The sequence below is a fragment of the Littorina saxatilis genome, linkage group LG1 (assembly GCF_037325665.1).
Source record: "Littorina saxatilis isolate snail1 linkage group LG1, US_GU_Lsax_2.0, whole genome shotgun sequence".
Classification (NCBI taxonomy): Eukaryota; Metazoa; Mollusca; class Gastropoda; order Littorinimorpha; family Littorinidae; genus Littorina; species Littorina saxatilis.
Window position 1 is genome coordinate 3,836,929 of NC_090245.1, and position 21,996 is coordinate 3,858,924.

The following is a 21,996-nucleotide window of genomic DNA, read 5'->3' on the forward strand; positions in this document are numbered from 1 at the left end:
GTTTGTTTCATCATCATATTACTGGCATATAAGACTAGAAGCAGTGTATGCATCGTTAGTGGGGCTGAACTGTTTGTTTCATCATCATATTACTGGCATATAAGACTAGAAGCAGTGTATGCATCGTTAGTGGGGCTGAACTGTTTGTTTCATCATCATATTACTGGCATATAAGACTAGAAGCAGTGTATGCATCGTTAGTGGGGCTGAACTGTTTGTTTCATCATCATATTACTGGCATATAAGACTAGAAGCAGTGTATGCATCGTTAGTGGGGCTGAACTGTTTGTTTCATCATCATATTACTGGCATATAAGACTAGAAGCAGTGTATGCATCGTTAGTGGGGCTGAACTGTTTGTTTCATCATCATATTACTGGCATATAAGACTACAAGCAGTGTATGCATCGTTAGTGGGGCTGAACTGTTTGTTTCATCATCATATTACTGGCATATAAGACTACAAGCAGTGTATGCATCGTTAGTGGGGCTGAACTGTTTGTTTCATCATCATATTACTGGCATATAAGACTACAAGCAGTGTATGCATCGTTAGTGGGGCTGAACTGTTTGTTTCATCATCATATTACTGGCATATAAGACTACAAGCAGTGTATGCATCGTTAGTGGGGCTGAACTGTTTGTTTCATCATCATATTACTGGCATATAAGACTACAAGCAGTGTATGCATCGTTAGTGGGGCTGAACTGTTTGTTTCATCATCATATTACTGGCATATAAGACTACAAGCAGTGTATGCATCGTTAGTGGGGCTGAACTGTTTGTTTCATCATCATATTACTGGCATATAAGACTACAAGCAGTGTATGCATCGTTAGTGGGGCTGAACTGTTTGTTTCATCATCATATTACTGGCATATAAGACTACAAGCAGTGTATGCATCGTTAGTGGGGCTGAACTGTTTGTTTCATCATCATATTACTGGCATATAAGACTACAAGCAGTGTATGCATCGTTAGTGGGGCTGAACTGTTTGTTTCATCATCATATTACTGGCATATAAGACTACAAGCAGTGTATGCATCGTTAGTGGGGCTGAACTGTTTGTTTCATCATCATATTACTGGCATATAAGACTAGAAGCAGTGTATGCATCGTTAGTGGGGCTGAACTGTTTGTTTCATCATCATATTACTGGCATATAAGACTACAAGCAGTGTATGCATCGTTAGTGGGGCTGAACTGTTTGTTTCATCATCATATTACTGGCATATAAGACTAGAAGCAGTGTATGCATCGTTAGTGGGGCTGAACTGTTTGTTTCATCATCATATTACTGGCATATAAGACTAGAAGCAGTGTATGCATCGTTAGTGGGGCTGAACTGTTTGTTTCATCATCATATTACTGGCATATAAGACTAGAAGCAGTGTATGCATCGTTAGTGGGGCTGAACTGTTTGTTTCATCATCATATTACTGGCATATAAGACTAGAAGCAGTGTATGCATCGTTAGTGGGGCTGAACTGTTTGTTTCATCATCATATTACTGGCATATAAGACTAGAAGCAGTGTATGCATCGTTAGTGGGGCTGAACTGTTTGTTTCATCATCATATTACTGGCATATAAGACTAGAAGCAGTGTATGCATCGTTAGTGGGGCTGAACTGTTTGTTTCATCATCATATTACTGGCATATAAGACTAGAAGCAGTGTATGCATCGTTAGTGGGGCTGAACTGTTTGTTTCATCATCATATTACTGGCATATAAGACTAGAAGCAGTGTATGCATCGTTAGTGGGGCTGAACTGTTTGTTTCATCATCATATTACTGGCATATAAGACTAGAAGCAGTGTATGCATCGTTAGTGGGGCTGAACTGTTTGTTTCATCATCATATTACTGGCATATAAGACTAGAAGCAGTGTATGCATCGTTAGTGGGGCTGAACTGTTTGTTTCATCATCATATTACTGGCATATAAGACTAGAAGCAGTGTATGCATCGTTAGTGGGGCTGAACTGTTTGTTTCATCATCATATTACTGGCATATAAGACTAGAAGCAGTGTATGCATCGTTAGTGGGGCTGAACTGTTTGTTTCATCATCATATTACTGGCATATAAGACTACAAGCAGTGTATGCATCGTTAGTGGGGCTGAACTGTTTGTTTCATCATCATATTACTGGCATATAAGACTAGAAGCAGTGTATGCATCGTTAGTGGGGCTGAATGCATTGTACAGTAAGATTGTTTGTGTGGTGTGTGTGTGTGTGTGTTAGGGAGAGCGAGAGAGAGTATTTAAAGTTAAGATGCCCTTGGGGTAAGATTATATATCTGTTTATATGGGGTGAGGTGTGTAACTGGGTCTCCGAGTGACTTTGAAAGAAAGTAGCTGTATGTACTGTATGTTTGCGGAAGTTGAACACGTTTAAATACACTTTTATGTGCTTGAAATATAAAAATGATGCATATCAACTTGTATGCTGAACACCTTGGGGGGATGGCAGATTGTCTGAGTGTGCACTTCTGTCGTCGGACAAGAATACTCACAAATGTCCTGATTTCATATACACAATAATTATAATTGCAACTTTGATTTTTGTGTGTCTGTCACTGTGCATGCCAAAGGGAGACGAAGCTGTCATAAGGGTTGCAATAAAAGGAAATTCTCTCCCGTTCAACTCACGGCCGCTTGGAGTTTCAAGTTGTTGCGTTTCGTGTGTGTGTGTCCGTGCGAGTGTGTGTTGGTGTGTGTGTTCGTGTGTTAGTGTGAGAGAAATTGCAGTTTGTATGTTGTACATTTCACAGTAAAAACCAAACCAAACCAAGCAATCAACAAGAACAGACAACAGAACAACTACAACAACAATATCAGCACACACACACACACACACACTTTCTCTCTCTTTTTCTCTTGAAACATGCACACACCAGCAATATTCATTTTTTCAACTTTATTGTTGTTTTTCTCTCTGTTGGAACAGGGCATGGTACCACTGAGTGTGAACAAGGCTGACAAGAGGTTTTTCCTATCTACACGTGTTTCATAGAACAGACATCGTAAGGGAACACCGATAACGGAGATTAACAACATAACAAAACGTACAGAAGGAACCATGGAATCACTCTCTGTGGAACATTAACGCAGTATCTGCAGAGGAGAAGGTGAAAAGAAAACCTGCGTAATCTTCTACACTGTTCAACAAATCAAAACACTCTGCGCCTGTTATTTTCTGGTCCTTCTCAATCTTTTGGTGAAACTGAAAAGACTTTATTTACAGCAAAGTAGTGTTGCAAAAAAAACCGAAGATCTAAAACTTTGTGAGGGTGAGAGTAATCCAATTCTGGCTTATGCGGCTAATCTATCTGTTCTACATCGTTTAAAAAGCAAAGAACAAAGTCTATAAACATTTCGATTTGAGTAAGTGTTTTGTTGACAGTACAATCTAGCATCACACATAACATGAGTCTTACCGTAACAAAGTAGGTATCACAATCGGCCCTTCTTTTGAGTGAATTGATGAGGTGGAATGAACATTTTGATCAAACTCGTGGCCAGTGTTAAAATATCATTGGGGGATGGGGGGAGGGGGAGAATTACCTTGCTTCAAGCCACTGACCATTATCACAAGTTACACTGAGGAGTATCTAAACTGAGTGAGAATTTAAAAAAGTATCACAATTCGTTAATACAGACAAGTCCAATTCAGAGAGAGAGAAAGAGAGAGGGGGAGAGAGAGAGAAAGAGGGGGAGAGAAAGAGAGAGAGAGAGAAAGAGAGGGGGAGAGAGAGATAGGGATTGATGTATACAAACATGTATACACGTAAAGATACCAGGACATAGTCACAACCCAGGAATCCATTTTGATCAATAGTCATTAGTGTCACGCAGATTACTTCAGATGAAAGCTCAATTTATGTACCCTCTGAAACTCTTGATCATCTGATGCCATCAATTTATGTACCCTCTGAAACTTTTGATCATCTGATGCCATCAATTTATGTACCCTCTGAAACTCTTGATCATCTGATGCCATCAATTTATGTACCCTCTGAAACTCTTGATCATCTGATACCATCAATTTATGTACCCTCTGAAACTCTTGATCATCTGATGCCATCAATTTATGTACCCTCTGAAACTCTTGATCATCTGATGCCATCAATTTATGTACCCTCTGAAACTCTTGATCATCTGATGCCATCAATTTATGTACCCTCTGAAACTCTTGATCATCTGATGCCATCACATTTTGCAAATAACAAGGGAACAAAACAACAAAGAAAGGGAATTAGTATCTTCTTTTGCCATCGAGTCATAGCAAAACATAACAACAACTTAGACTGGAAGAAATGTCTAGCTGTTCAAATAGTCATTTATTTGGATTATCTTCGCATCGCAAACATGCCTAATTCCAGGGACCTAATATAGGTCTATGCTAATTCTAAACATCTACTACCGAACCACGAAGATATGAGTTTTTGCAGAAAATGTTGTGCTCCTTTTAATGAATATAATTATTGACTAATTCAGTCTTGAAACAAAATCAACATTGAAAGCAACAACTACGGCAAACAGTCCAAAGACTGTTCATGAGCTGCTGTAGTTCTTGAGGAATGTCTGTATTTCCAACAGTTAACATTAACAGGAAGATTTAAATAATCGAAAAAAACAAATCACAGCGGTACCTGTGATAAAAGAACACCCATGGTACCCACCAAAAGTTAATAGACAAAGAGACTTCTTCTTCTTCTTCTGCGTTCGATGTTGGTGGGACAAAGAGACAAAAGGTGTTCTTTCTTGGGAGGTGTCCTCTCATCAAAGGGGCCTGACCCCACAGGTCCCACTGTATAACCAGTCAAAAGTGGGCATACTGATACATACTCAAGAGCTTCGACAGGGAGGAAAATATACTTGACATTACTCTGTACTCCAGACAGGTAAAAACAATTTAGTGGTAGACAAACGGAAGACGAGGGAAAACATAAAGTCAGCTTGAGGATAATTTGACTGGTGTTGAAACCAGCAGCATGGTATCAGGTACATCATTACAACTTATGTACAAAATATTCACCTGTGGTAGTCGTTAACATTACCATACAAAGTGACAATTAAAGTTTCACCTCAGAATGGTAATATAATTATTACCCATGATTTCATTTCTTCAGTTCACAATTACTGAAGTATTTAAACGCCATGATGATTTTGGGACGGTTAAAGGGGATAGGGACATACAATTTGGTTTTCATCATGATTTTACTGTTCCGTTGTACATGTATTTACAAAACGAAGTTCTAAGACGGGTAACAAATGTACAGTGACTTATGTACAATCAAAAAACATGCAAGTGGTTTTCGTTCACAGATCTGGAGAACAATATAGATAAAACAAAGACCAAAAACATAAATAGTTGATTCTCTGTATATGTTCAAGATTGTGATACAAATCTTCAGTGTATGTACATAAGCTATTCCTGATGAACAATAAATTATGGACTTGAGTCTCTTGTCATTTTTTGCAGTCATACTACTGTAGTCTCTCTCACACACACACACGCATGTACACACACATGCACATACACGCTCGCACACACACACACTCACATTTTCTTCACGCCAGTCGTAGTTTCTTAACCAGAAGACCACGTACACGATCAATGATGGCAAATATGAAAACTTCTCAAAGTCAAGAGTTCAATTACAATACAATATGTCATGTCATTATAACTATCTGTACCAAGAGATCATTATCATTGTTAAGAACTGAACCAGAGACTGTAGAGTACACAACAGTCTCTGACTGAATCAAGGTTTCAGACAGTCACCCAAGTTCTGAATGGGAAATTTATGAGAACTCTGACTTCAAATCAAAGTTACACATGAAAAAAACACCCCCGAAGAATCTAAGATCAATTTAAAACAAAGTCTCACGTGTGGTACACATTGGTCTTGATCATTTGTCATTCAGGGCTTAAACAACATTCTATTCACAATTATACAATTGAAATTAGCAATAGTCATCCCACAAGTCATCCGACAAGTCATCCGACAAGTCACACGACAAGTCATCCGACAAGTCACACGACAAGTCACACGACTGGACCGCCAACTCGTCACGTGACCCTTCGAGGTTACGACGCTCGACTTTCAGGGCCGCTTAGCGTCTGGTTTGAAAGGCCAGCGATTCGAAGACAGTGAAAAGAAAGCACGCTCCAGTTATTTGTGACAATGGGAGGTGACAATGAACTGGATTTTCCTAAACTCCAAACTAAACTTAACAAAACTCATCGAAAAACATGTTCCATATGCACTTTAGCTGAGTTTATTTTAGCATTTTCAGAACTTACCTCGGCAACTTCGTCCATGTTTACAATCGACATCGGATATGACATCCCCCTGATTTCTGAAAGGCCATGTAAGCGTAGGTTCCTAAATGCGAGAGGCTGCTACCTCGTAATAGAGAGAAAGAGCGGAGAGAGAGCTAGTTGGCGGTCCAGGATAAATGGTCTATGGCTGTAGTTAACGTTTTGTAGAGGGAGGAGGTTACGGGGGATGCCACGACTAATGTCAAAATAAAAGAGTAAAATGTGGTTTTGATAAATTGTAAGAACATATGTTGTGTTTGGTATATATGACTTTCATTTTGATGCTTGAAGTGTTGCACTTAACACACATATCCATACCCAGCAGGTGAACAACTGTATTTTATATAGGCCATTGACCTAAACGTACATGCAGAAAGATTAAGGGAGATAAATCCTTCTTACACACCAGTCTATTTTTACCTTTGCCATACTTTTTGCAGCTTCCCAGATATAATTTCACCGAAAGTGCATTTTTGTACAGAAAGAGACCAAACGTTTCCTTTTGCTTTGCTAGGGCTCATTCAGGCCACGTACTGCAGGAGCTTGTATCAAAGCACCGGTCAATTCAAGTATCCTACTCTTTTATCCTTACTGTAGAGTGTAGTGTTACTTCTATTATTCACTAGTGATACAAGCTCCTGTGATTTAGGCTATATCCAAGGTTTTTCACAATGCCACATTTGGATTGTAAAAGTTACTACTTAACCAGATAATGACCCGAGACAGAACAGGAAACGGCTGGAGACAAGGTACAACAGCAGTATATATAGTTGTAAAACCGGGACTCATTCGACTTAACGCTTCATTAAAATCCTGAACGTTGTACACATCCAATCAACAGGTCAGTATTTTCTTCTCTTGGCTCCAGTAGCTTTTAATCTCATGCCTCTGAACGAAATCTGAAGTTTGATGTTGTGTGAAGGTTTTCTGTTTTTAAAGTCCAGTTTATGACCATGAACATTTTACGTTATTTGTATTTTTGATCAAAATATGACATTTTACACAGATCGAGACACGTCAGTGTTCCTCTGAGACTGCACCAGCGGTCGTGGTGAACAATGACTGTTGAGATCTGTGTAAATGTCATACTTTGGTCAAAAATACAAAAAACATTTATGTATCGATTGATTTTAGTTAGAAATCCCTTTATCTTTTACAATTGAATGCACACAAACATGCACTGTTTTGTAGTCTCGACTAGCCGCCTAAATAGGACTTTTTGTCCGACTCTGAGTCTGATGTCACATGGCTCATAGAAAGAAATTCCAATGTTCAATCCATACATTCTGCTTTGTCAGACTTTGCTACAAGACAAGATGCAGGACTAAAGGAGAGAGAGAGGTACGCTTGATTTGAAGACATACATTTCTTGCATTCAAATTGTTATGAAAGTAGCTTGTGATATCGTTGTCAGCAGATGAGTTGATGGCACAAACAGAGAATGAGATGGTGTAATTAACTGAAGATGGTGTAATTAACTGAAGATGGTTTACTTTTACATCATGACATCCTCTCTCTCTCCTGCACACACACACACATGTATACAGACACTTGTCCAATCAAAGTAATATCTAGCGGATAAAGGGAAACCCGGCAGTGAATCACAGGACAGTTTGATTTCTGCGATAAAAACCAGCCCCTTCCTCAAGGTCCATGGACCACCAGAACAAAGTGAGAAAGACGACGAGCTTTCAGAATACACCAACCTTTGCTTTCATGTTATGAATCCAAAATGGAACAAACAAACACCAAAGAAACAACCTTTTCTTTGGGGAACAAAGAAAGAATGAGAGAAAGAAAGTGAAGCAAATGTCAGCAATGAAACAAATGTCAGCAATGAAACAAATGGTGTTCAAGAATTAAAAAGTAGTTTATTTTGCGATTTTTATTTATTTGTTTAAAACTTCGAAACCAATACATACTGGCATAAATAACCTTACTGTGTAAGTTTCCCAAAAAGGCATATCAAAAAAGTATTTTGCAGAAGAAGAAAATCACATTTTCATGTATGTTATCAAATGGACACTTCACTAGAAATTCCATGCATGTTTTCATTAAATCAATTAAATGCATGATCAAGGTGATGGAAGCAAGCAACGTTCTTCTGTCTTCCAATATAGCTCAACAACAAGATCTAAAACTTCTGTACACAACATTATTAATGTGTGTGCTCAGTAATAATTTCAGATCTTCTTTGGACGAAGTCACGGAAAATACAAATGGTAGATGTTAACAAACCAGATAATTTTCTTTTCTTTAGCTGTTCACAATACCAGATCATTTTCTTTGCTATCGCTGTTCTCAATACCAGATCATTTTCTTTTCTATCGCTGTTCACAATACCAATCATTTTCTTTTCTTTTGCTGTTCACAATGCCAGATCATTTTCTTTTCTATCGCTGTTCGCAAATCTTGATTATTTTCTTTTCTTTTGCTGCTCACAATACCAGATCATTTTGCACAATCCTCCAGCTAGGCCTGAACTCGACAGATCCCTTCATGGCCACCCTTGGCATTTTACATCTCTTTTCTTTGACCAGTATTTCTCTGACCAGTATTTCTCTGACCGGTATTTTTCTGACCAGTATGCCTGTACGCCGCAAGACCTTGTACTCTTCATGTGCACACATTGTTTCTCAGTTGACTGGGTTTGAAGCAACAGATGTTTTGAAGGTCCACTCTCTTGCAGCTGACAGAACAAACTCCGCACACACTGACAGTGAGTGAAGCTGTAAAACAACAAGGTCTCACACTGAGCTTGAGAAGGCGGGAAAGGGAGAGAGAAAATGGCGGGGAAGTGAGGGTGAGGGAAGTGGGAGGGGGAGAGGGGTGTGGACTGGGAAATCACAGCTAAGCGTGGTAGATGAGGAAGGAGACACGGAGGGGGGCTAACAACTGGACGAGGAGGACTGTGACGCGTTTGAGGAAGGGGAGGACAGGGGAGGGGTGGTGTCGCCAGACTTGTCGGATGGTTGCAACATAGCCAGGGAGGTCTTGCTGGCCCGGATAATCTCCATGATCATGCCTTTACAGTCACAGCATATGCTCATCATCGGGCCGCGGGCGGTCTGGGGAGTTCCGGCCGCACTGGCCCCGTTGGAGGAGGGTTTCTTGGTGGGGAGCGTCATGGACTGGGAGCGCTGTAAGGGTCGCTTCCCCTTCTGCTGGTCCACCACAGAGGTTTTGGCTCGCCCGGCCTTGGGGGTGGCTGACGTGGGGGTGGAGGTGGAGGAGGGGGGTGCTGTTGTTGACGGGGCACCAGTTCTGTCAGGATCAGAGAAATAAGAACTGAGGTGCTGACGTTAGTACATGTACACAATTCTCAGATAAAAAACCTAAACAACAACCAAGACTTATCGGTAAAAGTTTAATAAGTAAAGTATGGTTGTAAGCTTTAATGTATAAAGAAACGTCATCAAACCTTGTTTCAAGAATAAAAAGCTATTCATTTTCAGGCAAGCCTTTTTTTTAACAAGCCTCAGCAACTTTGTTTCCATCTGCATATGTTTGCATTTGTTTTTTCTCTAAAAATAAAAAGACCAAAAAAAAAAGAGACTCGTAACAAGACAAAAATCATGTTTAATTCAATCACTTTACACAAATCTACCCTCTAAGTAAATCAAATGCAGAGTCTAGTGTGGCATATTAGCAGGCCACTTGAATCAAACGTTAAAAAGCTTAGAAGAATCAATTCCATTTCTCTATCTTATAACAAAACAAGTCGCGTAAGGCAAAATTACTACATTTAGTCAAGCTGTGGAACTCACAGAATGAAACTGAACGCACTGCATTTTTTCACAATGACCGTAGTCCGCCGCTCGTGCAAAAGGCAGTGAAATTGACAAGCCTGTTTAGCGTGGTAGTAGTTGCGCTGTGCTGCATAGCACGCTTTTCTGTACCTCTCTTCGTTTTAACTTTCTGAGCGTGTTTTTAATCCAAACATATCATATCTATATGTGTTTTGAATCAGGAACCGACAAGGAATAAAATGAAATTGTTTTTAAATCGATTTCAGAAATTTTATTTTAATCATAATATTTATATTTCTAATTTTCAGAGGTTGGTTTTAATCCGAATATAACATATTTCTGTAACAGCAAAAGCAACCCACAAAGTAGCATTCATTCCACTTACTTGACGTAATTCTGTATGAGCTCTGTTGCTTCTCTGGTGAGGGGGGTGGGACTTAATGTGTACACTGGGATATTCTTAAAATGTTCTGTTGGCACGTGCATCTGAAACACAAACATTTTTTATTAAAAATACAACATTGGTTTTGCAAAAGTAAAGTACAGTGGAACAAAAGTAAAGTACTGTGGAACAAAAGTAAAGTACAGTGGAACAAAAGTAAAGTACAGTGGAACAAAAGTAAAGTACAGTGGAACAAAAGTATTAAGTACAGTGGAACAAAAGTAAAGTACAGTGGAACAAAAGTAAAGTACAGTGGAACAAAAGTAAAGTACAGTGGAACAAAAGTAAAGTACAGTGGAACAAAAGTAAAGTACTGTGGAACAAAAGTAAAGTACAGTGGAACAAAAGTAAAGTACAGTGGAACAAAAGTAAAGTACAGTGGAACAAAAGTAAAGTACAGTGGAACAAAAGTAAAGTACAGTGGAACCTACCTTTTAATAAAGACCTCCACAAGTCTGAGAAAACAAGGTCTTAAAAAGGAGGGAGTCTTAAAAAGGAGGGAGTCTTAAATAAAGACAACAAAGAACTCATTTTTCTCAAGGCTACACAATTGCCCCAGTAACAAGATCCCCAGTAACAAGATCCCCTTGTTTTTTCTACATACTTTCCCAATCATCTTTCTCCTGATGGTGAAATAACACTCAATAAAATACACGTGAGTATAATGGTTATCAAAACCTGAGGCCACCTGGCTGTCATTCATGAGTGCCCAAGAAATCTCTTTATTCATCTTTGTGACAGATTTGCTGGACATAATCACTTTTATGGACTACCTCTTTCTTCTCTCCCTCCAGACAAATAACAACATGTTTTTGCTTTTTTTACCCCCGGTATTAAGAACAAATATGAAGGTTTTGTAACACTGGTGTAACAGAGTGCCCGAAGGACAACAATCATTTGGAGGCAAAGCAGGATTGAGAATTTTCGAGCTAACTTATTAACCCTATGGTCCTTTGTTGCTGCCCTACATGCCAACTGGCATAACGGGCAGTAAGTAAGTCAAACTGCCATGAGTATTGTAAAGGTTCCCAAGAGCATACAAGGAGACAGCAGCAGCCAGACCCCATCACATGCACAACTCTACAATTGACAGGTGTCTAGCCAGACCCCATCACATGCACAACTCTACAATTGACAGGTGTCTAGCCAGACCCCATCACATGCACAACTCTACAATTGACAGGTGTCAAGTCAGCCAGACCCCATCACATGCACAACTCTACAATTCTTCTTCTTCTTCGTTAATCAATAATGTGCTAAAACTCCCACTTTCACTCATGTTTTAGCACCAGTGGGTTTTAACGTGTATGAACGTTGTTAGCCTGCCATTTAGGCAGCCATGCGCCGCTTTCGGGGGGAGCTGTACAATTCAATGTCAACCGGGGGGAGCTGTACAATTCAATGTCAACCGGGCGGGAGCTGTACAATTCAATGTCAACCGGGGGGAGCTGTACAATTCAATGTCAACCGGGGGGAGCTGTACAATTCAATGTCAACCGGGGGGAGCTGTACAATTCAATGTCAACCGGGGGGAGCTGTACAATTCAATGTCAACCGGGGGGAGCTGTACAATTCAATGTCAACCGGGGGGAGCTGTACAATTCAATATCAACCGGGGGGAGCTGTACAATTCAATGTCAACCGGGGGGAGCTGTACAATTCAATGTCAACCGGGGGGAGCTGTACAATTCAATGTCAACCGGGGGGAGCTGTACAATTCAATGTCAACCGGGGGGGAGCTGTACAATTCAATGTCAACCGGGGGGAGCTGTACAATTCAATGTCAACCGGGGGGAGGTGTACAATTCAATGTCAACCAATTCTTCCTCACCTTTCGCATACACTTGCTGCAGACAGTGCGTTTGCAGAACTTGCACTTTGTACCCCACTCACCGAAGAGGGTAAAACGTGTTGTCTTGCAGGTAAAACACACCTGGAATATCAATCACACCGGTCAGCCAGAGGTACAAATTCCACAATACAGACACAGAGCATACCTGATTTTACTCCTTTAACAACGTAGCTTCAGAGAATGCTATTCATGATGATGCTATGTGTACTTCCGGAACTAGTGACATGATATATGTTGATGAATTGATTTTTAGTGTTCAGTTCATATACTCCCCAGCAGATGTAAAGAAGCTAAAAGACAAAACCTGAAGTTGAAGGCATGTTTATCGCTTTCAAGCCTGGAAGTGTAGGCAATGTGCCAACTTCTGAGAAACACAAAATGCTATTCTTGAACATTTCATAGAGAAAGAAAACCAAACCTTATCATTCCACACACACACACACACATAAACTCACCTTTCTGCAAGGCAGACAATCTGAATGAACCCTATTCACAAGCAGTATTCTACACAGGGTCAATGGCCCAACATATACCCCCCCAGAGTCATAATCATCGACGGTGAATAAAAAGTAATGAGCAGTTCCAGCAAGATCACTGCTCCAACTATCTGATTTACCTTGCTCTTGGCAACTTGGTTGTAGAGATCTGAATGAGAGATGAGCGACTCTAATTCTGCCTTCGTTAGGACCGAGCGTATGTGAGTGACCTCTTCCAAGGTGAGACTCAGACATTCTATGGGGTTCTGCCACCGCTTCTGAAAACAAGGAAAATAATAGAAAATAAGATTTTGAACCATAAAACAGAGTACGTGGTTTCACATACATAAAAAACAATGACGTAAGTTCAGAAAAGAACAAAATCAATATAATGACTTCACACTCGAAAGATATAATGTTTTGTACATACAAAAATGAGAGTGCTCATGTCTGAGAAGCAGTCTGATATGCATCAGTGAAATAACATTGACAGTATTAGAGGGCAAGTCGTAGAGAGAAAGAGCTGTGGAAAAAGAATCACAGTGATTTGTAATCTGACAGGCAAGCCTGCCCTTAAATAAAGGAGCTATCTTATAATAAAGCAAACAAACCTAATGGAAGTTACCGGTAACTGAAAATGTGCAATATATAAATATCTCTCTCTCTCTCTCTCTCTCTCTCTCTCTCTCTCTCACACATACACATGCACATGCACATGCACACACACACACACACAAACATACACATTCAAAAGTATCCAGTGGCTACAACATTGAGGAGACGGATAAGAAAATGGAATATAACAATTTTGTAATTTCAAACCAAACAGAGAGAGAGAGAGAGAGAGAGAGAGAGAGAGAGAGAGAGAGAGAGAGAGAGAGAGAGAGAGAGAGAGAGAGAGAGAGAGAGAGAGAGAGAGAGAGAGAGAGAGAGAGAGAGAGAGTCAGAGAGAGAAGTAACCATTAGCAACACTCCTGCTGCCTATCACAACCATCTTTTCATCTGCAAGTGCCATTTACTGACGTTTTATCTCTGTAGTATTGTTGTAGTATTACTGAAATTGTGTCTAAAACAGAAGTGATGGAAAGATCCTTTAACATAAATTGAATCCACACTGCAGATTGATCAGCAGCAATGAAGAAATATGCTGATTCATCATTAATTACTTCTCAGCTTACACATCAATTACTCCGGAGCATATGAATTCCTTACAGTTACACAAGTCTGTCCATCTTGAGAGGGATATCATTCAAAATGATTGAAATGTCTGCCTCCTTATGACATCAAAGCCATTTATCCTCCCCCCCCCCCCCCCCCCAAAAAAAAAAAAAAAAGCTGTGTGGGGATATTATCTGGAAGAATTCACATGTAAAGTTTCATAAATATATGTCCAGCAGGTTTCTAGGAATGTGATGTACATATATGTTTTTTGACGCAAACAAAAAACAAGACAACAGTCAACCACACAGCAGATTTTTTTTTTAAAGCAGATGCAATGTTCACGCAAACTTTTGTAACATGGTATATATGTTCATTGCACATGCACCCACGCACGCACATACACACACATACACACACACACACATATACACATACATACACACACACACACAGGGACAGAGGAAATAATGTGCACTTTTTGTTAAAAGAACAAAGGAAATGGGATAAGAGAATAACTGAATTAAAAAAACAAACAAAGAAGAAGCTAAAAACAGGTGGGGGGTGTGTAACTTATTTAAAGTGCAGTTTCCCTTTGGAAAGAGCTGTCACTCAGTTGAGTGTGAACCATATGCAAGGGTGGGCCTGAAAAATGTCATGAATCCAGAAGAATTTTAAGGGGGGTGAGGGGGGGTCTGGGGGCCCCCAGACACTGAAGGATTTGTATAATTAACAACCAAAAAAATTTCACCACAGACATTACGAATCCGGATTTCCGGCATATACTGGAAGAATCCCACCCATGCATATGTCAGTCACTTCTTGTAATGTGTATGGGTGATACACAACCAAGAAAGGATTGTGAACTTTTAAACTTAAAGATTCAAACTTCCCTGACATAAGAACAAAGTTACATGCAAAGAAGCTTTGTCAGTGGTGAGATAAAAGCACAGAAAAAATGACTTTAAAAAAAAGAAGTGCATAGTTCAAGGACTGTGGGTGTTTGGTCGATCTTTGTTCTGGAATTTCAATGGATCTTGGAAATAGTGGGATTCCAGACTTATAAATTATTCATGGCTTTTGGCGAAACTTTACACAAGACTGGCAAAACTTTTAGAATGCAAAGTAAAAGCTTCAGAAAATGTTAATGATATTTTGAATTAAACTGCAATTGAGACTGAACATACAAGAAAAGAAAAGAAGAAGAAAGTACAAGAAAAAGAATTGGATAAAATGAATGGACAAAAGCTCATGAAGTTTGCATGTGAAGTAAGAAATGAATCAAATAACGGGGGAGGAGTAAGGGGAAAGTGCATAAACCCCCCACAGGCAGAATGTTTTCCTACACATAAACCCCCCAAAGGCATCATGTTTTCCTACACATAACAAACAAACAAACAACGCCAAAAACCACACATGTACACCAACAAAAGAGGGTTAACACACAAACACACAAAAACTAAAGAAGACGACCCATAAATAATGAGGGTGGAGGGAATAATTAAAGACACAGGGGTCGCGCTCATGGCAAAATGTTGCATTTTTCAGATGTCATGTACAATCAGGCCATAAATGTGCGGAGAAAAAACTCTTGTTTTGTACCATACACCTATAAAGCAAATGACTCAAAGTGAGCGCGACCCCAAAGACAGGGTATTTCAAGGTCACTCATCCCCATACAACCTCAGGAAAGTATCCCAATCATCACTTCCGCTCCCTCACCAAAAGCCACTTTCTGTGCAGACCCCAAACAACAGTGGTCATATTTACAATTCAACATGCTTTAGGGTGGGGAATGAAACCAGTTAAGCCAACATGTCCAGCGTAAATTCCTGCACTGAAAAGCAATACCTACCGGTCTAGTTTGTCTTCCTTTTCCCTACAATTGTGCAAGAAAAATAAGAGTTAAAACAACTGACTGCTTGTTCTCTCTTTTTCAGCATGTTGCATGGTCGAGCTAACCAATGTAAAAGTCTAAAACCAAAGTAAACAGGTCAAATATACCAGCTATTTAAATGTGTATGTGAAAAGATCCATGGATAAATGTCCAGTGACAGTTTCAAGGAACTGTCATAGTAAAAATAATACAAGACAAGAACAAGGAAGAAAGAAAGAAAACAGCAGGTAGACACTGAAAGAAAGGGAGATAACAAGAGCATTAGAATCACACAACAGCCGCACAGAATCACTGGTCAGTTAGCAATATTGAAATGCATACTAAAGAAAACAATTTAAGCAAAGATAATACACAATAGAATAAACATAAATATTATACCAATCATCACAAAACATAAATATTATACCAATCATCACAAAACATAAATATTATACCAATCATCAATAAACAGACTGCAGTGGTTCAGGACAATAATAAACATAAATATTATACCAATCATCACAAAATTATACCAATCATCACAAACAGACTGTAGTGGTTCAGGACAATAATGAAGACGAGAAAATACATGAAAAGCACAAAAAGGCACAGAAACAACAGAACAATTAATTGTCAGCACTAATATCTATAACATGAACAAAACCAATGCAGCTACATGCACGAATAAATGTATAATATATGAAAAGCACAAACAAATAAAACCAGGCAAGACATGCAAGCAAAACGATATGAAACTCTTGGTTTTTGTTCTGAAAAGAAAGATTATAACAAAAAGAATCAAGAAAGCTGAGGGATGTTAAGCAATACAACACGTTCTTCACTTGTGGTAAACAGAAAGATTAAATCAGAAAACAAAAACGGCAGCTGTAACACAACAACTAAGAACTAAAAAGATAAGTAAAGAACAGAACATAATACGAGCAGGAGAAGAACTCTTCACTCAGGGAGACTGTAATACAATACCTGAATTTCAACCTTTTCAATCAGGAGAGAACCCGATATGAAAAAAAAGACAGTCATGAATTAAATATGACTCTGCTTATATCTTCTTTTCCTCAGCGGTCTAAAAAACTTGGCCATTGATCTCAATCGGAATCCCATCATGCAGTATTTCCCTAAACGACTTTCTACACAGCGCACCTGCTGCCTTTCTTCTTCTTCTGTCTTTACTGTCTCTGTGCCAAGTCTCTTTTCAATTAAAATATTTATTTGTTAGAGTTAGATGACTCATGCTCACTTATAAATACAGTACCCTGTGTGTGTGTGTGTGTGTGTGTGTGTGTGTGTGTGTGTGTGTGTGCGTGTGTGTGTGTGTGTGTATGTGTGTGTGTGTGTGTGTGTGTGCGTGTGTGTGTGTGTGTGTGTGTGTGTGTGTGTGTGTGTGTGTGTGTGTGTGTGTGTGTGTGTGTGTGTGTGTGCATACGCAGGAGCGTGTTTATCTGACAAAAGACAGATATATATCTGAATATTTAACTTTTATATTGATTTTTCATTGTCAGTTCATATTGGCCACAACCCCCCCCCCCCCTCCATGGACCATATAACTCAATCCATCCTTTCAATATGTCCAGTTCAAAACTTTTCATTCTGTGTGAAACATACATCTTAGAGTTTAAAATAAATTCTGTCTTTTTCTTGTGAGTGTGTCAGTTTAGGTTAATTATTTTTCTCCAGACTGAACAAAAGAAGACCAAGGGTTAATTTCAATCAATTTAGTGATTGCATTTCTGCCCCATATATCAAGAGTAAGCATAATTATTTCCTTGACCATTCCATTCAAAAGATTCAAGTATGTTTACCTGATGTTACTGTACATGTATTATCATTTTTTAAACCTGAAGTTGTTATTGTTCCCCAATATGTCTATTGATACATCCTTTTATTAAAAGCAGTCAGCATATGAGTGTTTACCATGAGCATATGAACAAAGAAGGATGGGTATGAAGACACTGACTGTGAACCGATACCTGCGATCCTCAATGTTCAATTCACCCAAACCAGAGACAAAAACTGTCAGATGAAAGTGTTATACATGTAGTTATAACGTGATTAGTTAAAGTCCGAGTTAACCATGAACCTCCAGGACTGCCACCCGTGTGAGGAAGTTGATCAGTGAGTGGAACTACAGTACAGTGGTACCTGCTATGTGGAGTCCCTGTGATGAGAGGACACCTCCCTTGAAAGGACACATTCTGAATTCCTTTTGGGACACTTGCCTGTTATCTTTACCCAAGTACACCTATTATGATAGCTAGGCCACCTGTAAAGTAGGGACACTTGCCTGGTCCTAAGGGTGTCCTTTCATGGCAGGTACCACTGTATGCAATTAGCATGCTATGGGTTAACGCAGTCACCCTCCAGCTAGGTTTCCCTTATTCATTCTGACAAGATAATACTGTCAATGGTCAGGAGTTTGACAAAGAATGAAGAGTATACAAGATGTTGTATTTGAGAGTGAGAAGCAGGCTCAAGCATGATATATATTATAGCTACACACACAAGTACCACTCTCACTTACAGCTCGGCCCATCATACTTCACTGGTATTTTTTTTTTGGGGGGGGGGGGGGGGGGGGGGGGGAGGGATTGGGTTGGGTTTGGAGAGAGGTTGCAGGTGGTGGTGGAATGATCGTAGGTACAGGTTGATGACGGGTATACCTGTATTTCTTTTTTCCAGGGTTGGAAGATTGGGCGAGGGGGGGAGGAGGGGGGGAGGGGGGGATGCTCTTAAGAACAAGAAGATCCATTGCTTTTCCCACTTTCCTGAAACTTGCTACATTCAACCAACTTGCAGGCTTTGATACGTTTAGGCTCTGCTTGTTCATGTGGCATTTCCATAAACGCAAACGATTTTACTTAGACTTCTTCGATCCCTCAATAAATACTGTATTCTGTATTCTGTATTCTGTATCCCTACACATTTATTCTGTACATTTTTCATCTTTGATCAAAGAACAGTTTATCACAAAGCTGCTTTCATAGATTACAAAAACCCAACTTTTTCTTGCTGTCTGTGAAAGATAAGTCAGGGTGATCTGTGAACAATTAGTTAATTAGTCTTTTATTTTCATGTCAAACTGTCTGTATTCCTGACAGGCTTGCATGAGAAACAAAATCAGCATGTTTCTTCTTGAACATATTCCATTTACTAAAGGAAGTTCTACTATTCAAGTGCACACCATTCCTGCTACACACCCAAAAAGCTGTCCATAAAAAATTCAAATGAAGAAATTAGGAAAACTCAAAAAAGGCTCTAAAGGAGCTAACAGAGTTGAAAATAAAACTGAAGGAGTGATATTTTGGCAACCAAAAATTCCATTCATTTCCACATAAAATCTGAAACCAAAACTGAAAGGGGTGATAGTTTCTCACAGCTACAAGTTACATAAACACGTCCAAATAAATTCAGAAACCAAAATTGTAACCAGTGTTATCATTTTTGCAACAAAGTAAGTCCACATATCTCCAGAACAAAAAAAAAGTTCAACCGAAACTGAGGAAGAAGCAAAAGGGAACTTTATATAAAAAATGAAGGAGGGTGATATTTTCTCAACTAAGGATTCTACAGATCTTGAGATAAAATCTGAAATTGCCAAACTGAGTAGGAAGCAAAAAGGGAAGTAAAAAGTGAGTGTAAGTGAGGAGGGAGGGGGTACTGAGAGGGAGGAAGCTGGATGGGCCAGCGGCAAGGAAAGCGGTACTCACGGGGACCGGGCGACAGTCCTGGCAGGGAGAGGCGCTGTTAGGGTGACTGCGCTGGCAGGCCGTTTTCCAACTTACATGCATCATCTCGGATGCCGTCAGCAGCGCCAGGTCCGCGCCCTTCTCCTCCTGGCCTTCACCTTTACTGACCCCCGCGTCACCGCCGGAAGGAGGGCCCAGCTTGGGGGTGGTGACGTTCCGCCGGTCCAGCGACCCCCCCTTCCTGTCTCCCTTCTTGCCCTGCAGGTGCTGTTCATGGTCTGTGGAGGAGCGACTGATGTGCGCCGCGCTGCCACCGCCGCTACCACCACCACAACAAAGCCCACCACCGCCACCCTGGCCCCTACTGCGCACATCCCCCACCCCCGACCCCACAAGATCACGTCCACCGAGAAGGGCACCTACACCGTGCGGTGCGGCTGGCATAGAGTGTCTTCTGCTGGGACCACGATCACGGCCCCCTCCCACTGCCATGCCCGCAGAGTCCGTGGCATCCTCGTCCTCTGGAATGGCTGTGAGTCCCATAGTGAGAGATCGGCGATGTTCCGATCTGTACAGCGCTCCCTGGTGGCGAGTGGCTGTGCCCGTGCAAGCTGATCGCAGCTTGGTGTGACCGTTGTGTAGTGTGTGGTCGGGCAATCCCGACAGCGGAGAGTCTGAGCCGTAGTGCAGGGTGGGCTGTTCCTCGGAGGGTGAAGGTTCCTCCTCTTCCTCCAAGGGGGGTAACTCCTGCAGGGCGAGCTTGGTGTCGGTGGGCGACTCGCACACCATGATGGTGTGTCTTCGCTGCAGCTTGGTGTTGCGAGGTTCGTGGCTTGACGCCCCCACGCCTGGACCTGCACATGGGGAAGCTCTTATCAAGTTGAGGTTTATGTGACTGGGTGTCAGTTGTTTAACACGCACAAGCACGTCACACTTACATATGCATGCACTCATACATATAGGCACGTACCCACACACACACTCACACCCACATACACACACACACAGACACCACACACACACACACAACACACACACACACACACACACACACACACACACACACACACACACACACACACACACACACACACACACACACATGGGTAGGACTGAAAAATGTCATGAATCGTGAACCTCAACCGAACCAAAACAAAAACAAAAAGGGAGAAAAAAAAAGAGACCATAATTGAATTCGGATTTCCGGCATATACCGGAAGAATCCCACCCATGCACATACACACACACACAACCAAACATCTTCCAAATCCAGGTGAGGAAAGACACTTTCTGTGACTCAGCTGCTTACAGAATGTTATTGCTGAAGTGCACCTTTCTCAGCTTCAAACTGACAAATGAGAAAAACGTTCATAAAAAAATCAAAGGTAGAACGTCAGAACCCCCGACTTCTGGTAATCATTACACATGTATGTATCTACGAAAATAGTCCTTGTTCTTGAAATCTCCTGGCTTACAAGCACATATGTCAAGCGTCTGGTTTGTTACAACTGTATGCACACAAACAACTGTACACACACACAAACACATGTACACACACACTTCAAGCACACACACAGACAGACAGACCAACAGACAGACAGCTTTCAACTACCATTTTAGGCAAATAGAAGTTATTGGTTTAGAACTTCCAGGATCCATGAGTAAGACTATTCTCTGGAACTTTCAAAATCAAAATATTCTTCTTGATTTTTCTTCAGCGGCTATAATTTTCAGGTGAAATAAAACACGACGATTAACTGACCTGTGTGCCAGGTGGCATTCATGTCCTTGCCAGGTGAGGAGAGAGGAGAGAATCGACGAGCACGGCGATGAGACACTCTCTCTGGACTGTCCACCTCGCTGTCTTCCTCAGACTCCTGCAAGACAAGCACAGGGAGGGTTGAACATGGTCGTACACGTCACAAAATGTTCCTCCCTCATTATTCTTTTTGTCTTTCTCTTCACATGTACAAACCAACACCTCTCACTAAATATTTACTTGACCAGACCTATCACGTGAGGATTTAAAATACACAAACCAACACCTCGCACATAAATATTTACTTGACCAAACCTATCAGCTGAGTATTTACATGCCAAGACACTGAAGGAATTAAAGGTAAGAAACTCGGCCATACACCTAAGTGACACAAAAAAAGCTTCCAGCTATGTTTACGGCTGTTTACGATTACGTCATCAATGCTTATCCCCTGGATTAGTGCAAATCACTGCAATAGAGTTAACCACTCCCAGAAATAAATAAAGCTTTTTGTTGTAGCTGTAGGGTACCTGCTTTTCCTTACAGCATGGTGCAAGCTTACAATATGGGATGATCATTAAAGCATACAGGTTGGGTTGTCGGTTGTTTTGCCCATGTTTTGTTATTCTACCCTATTGTGAATGCG

The 21,996-nt window shown here is 40.5% G+C and overlaps 1 protein-coding gene across 1 annotated transcript in view; it reads right to left on the reverse strand.

Annotated features, from left to right (window-relative positions):
- Positions 1-2,227: 2,227 nt before the first annotated feature.
- LOC138973913 (protein spire homolog 1-like) overlaps positions 2,228-21,996 on the reverse strand; it is a gene marked incomplete in the record, with an annotated part of 109,408 nt that continues 89,639 nt past the window's right edge. Inside the window, 6 exon segments of the mRNA XM_070346942.1 lie at positions 2,228-9,598; positions 10,469-10,569; positions 12,357-12,458; positions 12,994-13,131; positions 19,613-20,445; positions 21,354-21,468. Of these exon segments, the coding sequence (XP_070203043.1) occupies positions 9,223-9,598; positions 10,469-10,569; positions 12,357-12,458; positions 12,994-13,131; positions 19,613-20,445; positions 21,354-21,468 (1,665 nt within the window).